Genomic DNA, 9,669 nt, shown 5'->3' with positions numbered 1-9,669 from the left:
TTTATATTTCAGAAAGCCTAGCTAGAGTAAGTTTGATAGTTATATTTCGGTACTTGTGACCGTATCATCAGAGTGCCTTAAATTTTCTTTGAGCTGGCGGGTATGCATATTTTATTCCGATGATGGAACAGTTTTAAACTAAGATGTAATTTTCCTAAACACGGTTGAGTCATTTGTCTGCTAAATGTTTTTACATAGTTGCCTTACTTGTCCAATGACTCAGAGGGGGAACCACCTGTTACGTCATCTTTGCGTCATATCTGCGGTGGAGTGGAGCCTATTTAACACCGTACTCATTCCTTTGGCGCATAAGGACCATATCGAGGCAATCATAACAGTGTAAATTACAATTTATCAAAATGGCGGCCTGGCAAAGGAGATTGCAAAAGGAGTTGAAAGAGATCAAAACGAAACCTCCACCTGGAATGTATCTTGACAGCGATTCAGTATCTTCAAATCTTGCTACGTAAGTTTTAAGCTGTCTGCCTTTAATATCAATCAAGGAAAGCTAAACTTAATTGGGCGGATTTATGGGAATGTTTGTACTTCCGTGAATTTCGTTTTTAGTAAATGTTCGTTCGATTTTTCTCTTTCCAGGTGGATAATTCATGTAGAAGGGGCTCCAGGTAGACCAAATTTGTTATATGATTTATCCTTAAGTATTTCAATAACCAACACAGCGGAGTTCAAATTAACTTGATATTTTGACGGTGGCCACTGTGGTAGTCTTTATTCAGTTGTGTTTATGGAAACCTTCGTATTATTAGCTCGTGAAAATATGACTATCGTTGTTGTTTTGTCTTGTTTACAATATTTAAATTCAGTGGGTTGTGATATTTAGAAAAGAAAAATCAGTTAGGGTGTTGGAAAGGAAGGAGCCTGCTTCATGAAACAGAGTTGGAAAGGAAGAAGCCTGCCTCATGAAACAGAGTTGATCATGAATACAAACTTGCCCCTCAAGTTACTACAGACAGAAAGTCACAGGACAAAGTTAGTTTCAAGTTGTTTATGTATTTATGTAAAAGATTTACTGGAATTATTAAATATTGTTTGTATTTTTGCTTTTTAGGGACGTTATATGATGGGGAAAAATTTCAGCTAGAATTTAAATTTGGATCTAAATATCCTTTTGAGTCACCTGAGGTAAAAATGATTTTTCCTGTTTCACCTTGTTGAGATCTGCATTTTAAAAAGTGTGGAGTTGAATGAGTGTTGTTAACCCAACTTCTTGGTAATATCGTTGAAGCAATGCATATGCATTTTGGAGATGCAACTACTTTTGCTGTGCTTTAACCCTTTAACTCCCAAGATCTGATTGTTAATTCTCCCCTTTAGCTGCTACACATTTCCTAGTAAATTAGTTATGAGAACTTGGTGCTAGATCAAGATAGCAGCTTCTACTTGACAAGTTTGAATATTCTCATTACCTGATTGCTGAAGAATGTATGGATATTGTAGGGAGAAGTTTTATGTTAATCACTTCTGAGAGTTAAAGGGTTAACCATTTAAATTCCAAGATCTCGATAGAAATTCTCCTTTCTGTCTGCCTTGTAATTCAAATAATGGGCAAAAATTGGAATAGTTAATAATCTCTTGATTAATGTTTTTTGTTAACCTCATTACTTGTTTGCTTGATATTGTATTGATATTGTAAGGAGAAATTCTGCTGTGGTCACCTGTGAGAGTTAGAGGGTTAAAAGGAACCAATCAATAGAAAGCATTTGTTTTAGGAATTTGATGGTTATGCTACATGCAATAGATCATACAAACAGGAGGGAAAGAACTCTCACCTTCACAGCCACTAAGGAAAATTTTTTTTCTTGATGCAGGTAATATTTGGAGGGTCAAATATCCCTGTCCATCCTCACGTTTACAGTAATGGACATATATGCTTGTCAATCTTGACGGATGACTGGTCTCCAGCTCTCTCAGTGGAATCTGTCTGTCTCAGTATTGTCAGTATGCTAAGTAGCTGTCAAGAAAAGGTAAGCTCAATTGTTCTTCCAGGCAGCATGTATAAATGTTTTTTTAATTCATTTTTCCCACTCATCATCATTATTGATACCCTGGGGATTAAGAGTGCTAATTTGAAAGATAAATATTTGTTCTAGAGTTTTGTGGCTTTCTGAACTGCCTAGATTTAGGGAAAGGCCACAGACTGCCATATGATGTTTAGAATGATAAGGGAGATTAAAGTATCTAGCAACTTGTTTGGATGCGTCCTTTTCATTTCTTTCTACATCATGTACAGCTTCCCATGAGGCTTTCAACTGTTTATTGCTGGATCACTGATTTCATATAGGTGTACTTTGTGCAGTACAATATTTTGTGATTTTCATAGTTGCTTGTTGACATTGGCCATGGAGCATGAGCAAATAGATCTCTGATGCCCGCTGAATTGCCCTCAGTCATCAGTAAGTCCCATTACAGTGTTCTCCTTTGCAGGCAGTAACCGGTAACATTTACTGCCTGTAGTACCTCTTATTACCGTTTAAAATTGCTTGGAATTCTTGAAAATTCAACTTGTAAAAGGATTGCTTTACCGGTTTGAAAATTTATTTTACCTGTCATGCTTAAAATAAGGGAGAACACTGCATTAGCTGATATGAAAAAGCTAATTTATATGCAAGGAGATGATTATTTTCTGTGATAACAATGCTTACCATGGCATTTGACAGTATAACTTAAATTATTTTCTTTATTCTCATTCTAGAAACTTCCTCCTGATAATAACTGGTATGTTAAAACATGTCATAAAAGTCCAAAGAAAACAAGATGGTGGTATCATGGTAAGTTTGCTAAACACATTTTAGAGCTAAAGTTTGTTTAATTTAGAACCTCAATTGCTTCAACAAGTTTCTGTGATGTACACTTAAAAAAATTTGTTTCTGGCATTATTTAAACATTCACTATTAGGTAAAGATTTGATACAGGCATGATAAAAATTGGGAACAGAGTTAAGTCATATTGATGTTTTAATTTCCCACCTGGTGTTATTTCAGATTATTTTATCCGCTCATGTTATCGACATTAGTTGTTTTCTTCCCAAATATATGTATATTGTTATTTTGGTTATCGAGTGGAGGGGGCAAATCTGTATAGTCAGGAGACTAAAACCAAAAGAAATTGTGTATGGGACAGAAAATTCCCAGGAATTCTGAATTCAGAGAATGAAGGTCAAGCACAAAAAATAGTTGTTCAGAATCAGTTAAATTCCAGACCAAATTATTTTCACATTTTGGAGTGAGTGAAATGTTATATATAATTATTAAATACACTTATTTTCATTCTCTCTTGCAGATGATTCTGTTTGACATGTCTCCATTTTAGGTTTAAATTGTAATCGATTGTTAGAATATTTCTTGTTTACGAGAGGTGTGTCTAGTGAAAGAGCACACTAGCCATGTACAGTGTTACTAAATTGAATACTAAGTTCTTTATTCTGGTGTTTGTAATGATAATTTGATTTCTGTGATGTTAATGGAAAATGATTTGTGTAAAGTTTTTGGAAACAAGAATTGATTGTAAAAGATTTTCACAATTTTTGAAAGAGTGATTTATCTTGTTGTGGTGATGAACTGCAATTATTAAAAAACTCACTTGCAGAACAAGTATGCTTTTGAGAAAGTGTATGAAGACAGAGAAACCATTAATTTAGGCTTCTACCTGATGGTTGTATCAAAAATGCATATTTAACCCAGTCTTGCCAGAAGAAAGCTTGCTACAACTACAATGGTATTGTAACAAGGATTAATTTTTTAAATAAAATGTTTGGTATAAGTTTTACTTATTTGCAGACTAACACTTTTAGGAACATTTATGAGCCTTCGGCCATGTAAATAGGTTATGAAATAAAATTTGATTCCGAAAGTATTCATTGTCCCATTTTAATGAGTTTTTCCTGTTGTTGGTTTTCCATCTCTATTGTAATAAATCCCTCAAAAAAATCCGGACTGTCAGCAAATCTGATCCTCCAGAGAAACAAGAGAAAGTGGTGCAAGGAGAAGTTGCTGGAAGCCAAGTCAATTAAACTGAAAATTGTTGCATTGTTGTACATTTTGGAACTAACATTATTATACCCCTTACCATGTAGTTATGAGTAAGTTATTCAGGCATCGGCACATTTTAGGCAAAAGTTTGTGAAAATTTTCAAAGAATGGAAGTTTGTTTTAGTAAAGGTATAAATCTGATGTGATCTGATCGTACGTTGGCACTATTCAAATAACCACAATGTGGCTGCTGTTTGGTGTTTCCACCACAATTTCATAATTTTTGCATATACATTATGCAGGTCATAGGAAAAATTAATAAATAAATAACAAATTAAAATGTATGAATTTAGGATTTCTGTCGTTGATGGTTGTATTTGGGGAGTATTTTCTTGATGAATAATCAGTAAGCTGTCTGTGTAAAAAAGGGCCCAAAACGAACTACTGAAAAAAACGGCAGGGTCCAGTTGTAGAAGGGCGTATAACACTGTCCGACGGATGAATTGCTCTCCAGCGGATAACTCTTTACAAAATGTACTGCGCTACTTACCGGATAGAGCTTTATCCAGTGGATAGCGTTATCCGAAATTAGAACAACCAGGACCAGATGTGCATTAGGCGAAAAACAAAGTTGAAGAAAAGCGAGACAATTTCTTGCGTGTTACATGCCGTATAAATATCTTGATGGAGCAGGAGATGCTTACAACATGGCGCAGTCTAGGGCTCAATACCGGGGCGGATTACTAGGAGGCTTTCTAAGAGGTTTGTCCATTTTTGCGTTTTTTTTTTCACTGGTTATTTGGTTTTAGTGTTCCCGTTATGTAAAGGAAGAAGTTGCGCCTCTCATGAAGTACTCAAATGTGTGCATTCAATCGATCAACTTGAACGTGACTTATCGTGATCTTTCGTCGGCCTGGAAATAAATGCCTGGGGTGCAATTTCTGTACGGCCTGATGATGGGCCAGCGCTTGAAAATTCAGTTTTAAGAACTATTTATGGTGGTCAATTTATATTACTCACTCAGTAAATTAAAGCACAAGTAATGCACGATAAAGACTTTTTTTCACCATTTCATCGTTTCCTGCCTCTTTCTCGAGGACTTGAATGCCATTTCATTTACTTTTACTCTCTAGATTCCTTATTCATTCATCTTATCCAGCTCCCAGGTTGGCAACAAAATAGTCCCAGCATTGTGTCAGACTGGATCCAAATTTACGAGAGGATCAGTCAATAATGACAAAGTATGTTACATGGTAGTGCATGGTGCAATATTGTTAATTTAACCCTTTAACTCCCATGAGTGACCAAGACAGAATTTCTCCTTACAATGTCAACCAGACAAGAGATATGAATAAAGAAAAATATCAATTTGGGAGTAATTAGTTGATCCAATACTAAGTTCTCTGAACTAATATTATAAGAATTGTATGATTGACAGTAAGGAGAATTAAAAATTTGATCTGGGAGTTAAAGAGTTAAGGGCTGCCCCAAGTGTTGATAATTGCAAGTCAAAGCAAGAAGAATGAAGGGGTAAGTTTCTAAAGAAACTGTGGTGCTGCACTGGCGAGGGAGTATAACCAGACAATTTCGGTTTATCAACTCAGTTGATAATGTAAATTAAGCATCACAAAGAGTTTCAAAGCTTCCATTTCGAGCATTAGCCCTTCATCAGAGCCAGTGTTTAAAGCAAACGCTTTGGCAGTGTTGTCCCTCAAAGTGTCAGCTTTGAAACTCTTTATGTGGCCAATTTACATTGTCAACTTAGCTGATTAAACCAAAATTATTGTAATAATAATAAGTAATAAGAGGTTGAGTTTGATTGTATAAGAAGCCTTCAAACAATTCTCCATGTCTTTCATCTGTTTTTCTTTCATCAGTTTGGAACAAAAACCTTGTAAGTCATGTACCCTTTATCAGGTCAAGCTTTCTAAAATCTCTTTGAAGTTTCTATTTTTAGTTTTCACTATTTATTTCTCAGATTGCATTTCCATCATGAAATGGTGAAAATCAGCCTTAAGGTAACAACATTTTGTGAAGCTTTATCCCTATAGATCAGTGTCCACTTCCACTTGGTTACTTAATGAGTTTCCCTCACTTGCAGTCAGTTACAATTGGTTACTTTGAGTTCTCAACAACTCCTTTCAATACTTACAGATGGATAACGATTGCTTCAGTTTTGGTTCTACAATTTCCACACATGCATACTGCACTTTTCAGCTTGTATTTATGCTGTAGTTTTAACAAAGGTGTGATTAAACAGATTTCAATGATTTAGTTTCATTTTTTTTCCTCTCCTCAAGGTACATTATCTTAGTCTTAAACCAACAGCAAGAATGACTGTCTCCACTAATAATGCTTTTATTAGAAATTTACTGGTACTCATACAGTAAAATACATATTCTGGTTACAGTACCAGTTACAACTTATATTACCTAGAACATTTTTAATAGGTAATATTTCCTTAACTAATGTCATGTTATTACAACTACATATTAAAGCCAAATACAAAGTAATACTTGATAACACATGAAGGAAGTTTCTTAAAATGTAAAGCTACATGAAATATCTTATATTTTGTCAAAAAAAAAAATTGAATCTATTCCAGTGTCTTTCACCAGTTAACAATCATGAATTACTTACTTCCTTCCCACCTTCATTTCAAAGGATCAAAAACCAATAAAAACTATTAAGCTGGAAAGAAGTGAACATACACTGAGCAAGAAATAAATCCAAACTATTTACAAAAAAATAAACATTAAAAAAATAAAATAAAACATGGAACAAACCGTCCCAGGATGAAAAAAAAATTTTAGAATTCTCCTTCTCTATTCCTGTACATGTATTTTTACATTGAAACATATTTACACCTAACAGGCTTCCACTTGAGCCTGACATGTGACAGAAAAGTCAATACTTGTGCTATCAAAGTTACAACTGTAAAATGTACTTTCTCTTTCTCTTTTCACTGTTTCCACAAAGTGTAGAAGGAACCATGTTTGTCTGTCAGTCGGCTGGTTGTCTTTCATTAAGGAAGGCTTGATTTCCTCCACAAATGCCTTTCCATCTTCATCACTGGCAAGGTACCTCCCAGTGTATTTAGACTTAATAGACATGTAATCACTATCTTTGTTGACATGTTGAACTTCAAAGATGTATTTCATTTCATCAGGCTGATGGACACCCAACTGAAAATAAAAATACAGATTTGAATGGTCCATTTTACAGTTGCGTGCTTGGTTGCCAAGCCTTTGAATAGGAGTGAGGCTAAGGGTGACCTTGCTATGATACAAACCTTGCTGCTTTTCAAATGTAAATTACTTTGTTATAATACTAACTAGATACTGGTCTCTATCACAACAAGGTCACCTTCAGCCTCATTCCAAATCAAAGGCTTGGTGACCTAGTGCAAAACTGTGAAATGGCATATTAACAACCTAAACTAGACAGTTGTAACTTTACTGAAAGTAACACAAGGCTGCATTATTGGTCCGGGTGGGGGCAAGTCATTACTACAAAATGATTCAAAGTTATTCCACAAATAATCATTTCCCACATAAAATAACTAAGAATGTAAACCAAGAAAGAGATTCAAATAGTTACTTTTTGCCCACTCTTTGTGCTAAATTGTTACATAAGTAATTTGTTTATGGGAAGTTGCAGTTGAAAAGTGATAATAATTTCATAACCACAGTAAATTACAACTCACCTGTAAAAACACCCTGTTTCCTTCTACACACAGGTAGTAATGGCTGCCACCCAAGTCATATCTTATGGTATGTGCCCCATAATTATAAGATTTTTCTATGTAAAATACTAGATACATGAAAATAAAAAAAAAATCAATTTTAATTTGAGGTAAACTGAACTTTTCAATGTAAATTTAATTTGCCTCTAAACCACAGTGAAAATTATTTTAGTCATGTGATCAGTCTAGTGGCATGCTGAATAATGTTTTGAAGCTGGGTTTAAAACACAGGGAACCTACAAGCTCAAAGTTTTTTTTCCTGGTCTCTGACGAAAACACTTCACGAAAACTAGTTATCGAATTTTACGTAGTCATGAATTGCAAAAACAGAAAAGTTCTGCATTACTATATGGAATAATTTTAACACAAAAGTTGCTAGTATGACTAGATTAACAAGGCCTTGTGAATGCTCACAGATATTTGGGCGTCATTTAAAGCAGTTTTGCAATTAACTCGCCGTCAAAATTGAAAATGAGAAAAAAAGTTCCTAGGTGTCTTTACATGTACATTACATTTACAATAAAGCCAATCTCTAAACACATTAAGGTCCACTTGCACTTAAATCGGCATCGAGTCAGTTATATTATGCGCGATCATTTTGGACTATGCCACTTTTAACATGCAGAAAAGCTTCATAACAGCATTGTGAGGATCACACCCTACCATACGCTTAAATTTACCTGTTTTGTAGCCCCTATGGCTCCCAGTAAACTCTACAGGAATTTGACGACCAGGTTCGTTCTTCGGCAAATCTGCTATGAAGAGGTTTCCGCTTCTGCTAAGTCTGTGCTCGGGGATGTCCATTCGAGCGCACGCGCTGATTTCAATTGACTGTCCGGGAAAGTTGAAAAAAAAAACGGAACATCTTTTAGGATCTAAATCGAATCCACGATTGAAAATTAAATGTATAGTAAGTTTACCGTACCTCGACCATATTTGCCTTGTGACGGGTTTTTCTCCAAGCTTGATCTGTAGTCCCTAGTTTCTCTTGATATTGATCTTTGCTGATTGCAAATAGAATGGAAAGCTTTAGAATCGACGATCTCTTTATACAGAAAGTTGAGGAAGTCAGATGTTAAATTGACAGCAGGAAGTCCCCAGAGTCACGCGGTCTTCTTAGAAAATGAAAGCGTCAAATACGTGAGTGACTCGCACGGATTTCGAAATAAGCTGAGCTTTTATCGAGTAAGAGTAGTTTCTATGGCTGCCAATTGAGTATATAGTTGGAAATGCTCGAGATTCTGTTTCAAGGAGAAGAGTGTTTTTCATATAATAAGAGAAAACAAGTCACGCAAGTTAAGAATCTAAAAATTTGTCCAAAATAGACTTTTAGAGTTATTCTAAATTGGCTAGAAGATATTTCTTAAAGAAAATGAAAAACTGAACTTTCCTTTTTCACAGTGACGTTAGAAATTAGCCACTCTAATTTATTCTTGTCCAAATCGTCACGCAACTGGCTGCGTGACATTCAGGCTCCACCAAAGAGAGGAATGTTATATAGGTCAAAAGGGTCATGTTCAATTCCGATTTTTACGCGCGGAATAAAACAGTGGAGATTAGTTTTTTCTTTTCGCAGTAAATCTAAGAAGCAGAAATTGGATACTTTGAAAGAAATTCCATTATTCTTCGAAGAAAAATAAGATTCCATCATCACCATCAAATCGGTGATAAATAAAGCAAGCACTTGTGTATCATTTACCTGTCTATAAATCTTCAAGACATGCAACAACAAAACACATTTACCTTTTTCTGTTTTCTTTACGTTTTCCTTACCAGAGCTATGGAGAAAAAAAAAAATGAAATTTGCAGTCTTCCGCACTTGATAAGCTTTCCGCAGACTGCCGACTCTTACCTCGCCATTATGTTCCTTGCTACTACACGGCTTTGTTTTCTTCATTTTATTTCATAATTTTTATACTTGTGTTTGATGTAAAA

The 9,669-nt window shown here is 35.1% G+C and overlaps 2 protein-coding genes and 1 long non-coding RNA gene across 3 annotated transcripts in view; 2 read left to right on the top strand and 1 right to left on the bottom strand.

Moving 5' to 3' along the window:
- The first annotated feature begins 303 nt into the window (after positions 1 to 303).
- On the top strand, positions 304 to 3,873 carry LOC131789861 (ubiquitin-conjugating enzyme E2 W). The gene is made up of 6 exons (XM_059107047.2): positions 304 to 466; positions 598 to 626; positions 1,070 to 1,143; positions 1,830 to 1,985; positions 2,714 to 2,789; positions 3,301 to 3,873. The coding sequence occupies exons 1-6, from the start codon at positions 360 to 362 to the stop codon at positions 3,312 to 3,314; spliced, it is 456 nt and encodes a 151-aa protein (XP_058963030.1). The 5' UTR covers positions 304 to 359; the 3' UTR covers positions 3,315 to 3,873.
- Positions 3,874 to 4,677: 804 nt separating this feature from the next.
- LOC131789908 (uncharacterized) overlaps positions 4,678 to 9,669 on the top strand; it is a 56,933-nt gene continuing 51,941 nt past the window's right edge. Inside the window, exons 1-3 of the long non-coding RNA XR_010716714.1 lie at positions 4,678 to 4,751; positions 5,123 to 6,007; positions 6,974 to 7,762. This is a non-coding gene — a long non-coding RNA (uncharacterized lncRNA). The remainder of the gene's footprint in view (positions 4,752 to 5,122; positions 6,008 to 6,973; positions 7,763 to 9,669) is intronic.
- Positions 6,395 to 8,798, bottom strand: LOC131789889 (uncharacterized). The gene is made up of 4 exons (XM_059107075.2): positions 8,660 to 8,798; positions 8,415 to 8,565; positions 7,696 to 7,802; positions 6,395 to 7,174 (listed from the first exon to the last, which is right to left on the bottom strand). Exons 1-4 carry the CDS (start codon positions 8,666 to 8,668, stop codon positions 6,857 to 6,859), a joined length of 585 nt encoding a protein of 194 aa, XP_058963058.2. The 5' UTR covers positions 8,669 to 8,798; the 3' UTR covers positions 6,395 to 6,856.

The sequence above is a fragment of the Pocillopora verrucosa genome, chromosome 2 (assembly GCF_036669915.1).
Source record: "Pocillopora verrucosa isolate sample1 chromosome 2, ASM3666991v2, whole genome shotgun sequence".
Taxonomy (NCBI): Eukaryota; Metazoa; Cnidaria; class Anthozoa; order Scleractinia; family Pocilloporidae; genus Pocillopora; species Pocillopora verrucosa.
The sequence above is the reverse complement of the archived record's forward strand: the minus strand, read 5'-3'. Positions and strand labels throughout refer to the sequence as shown.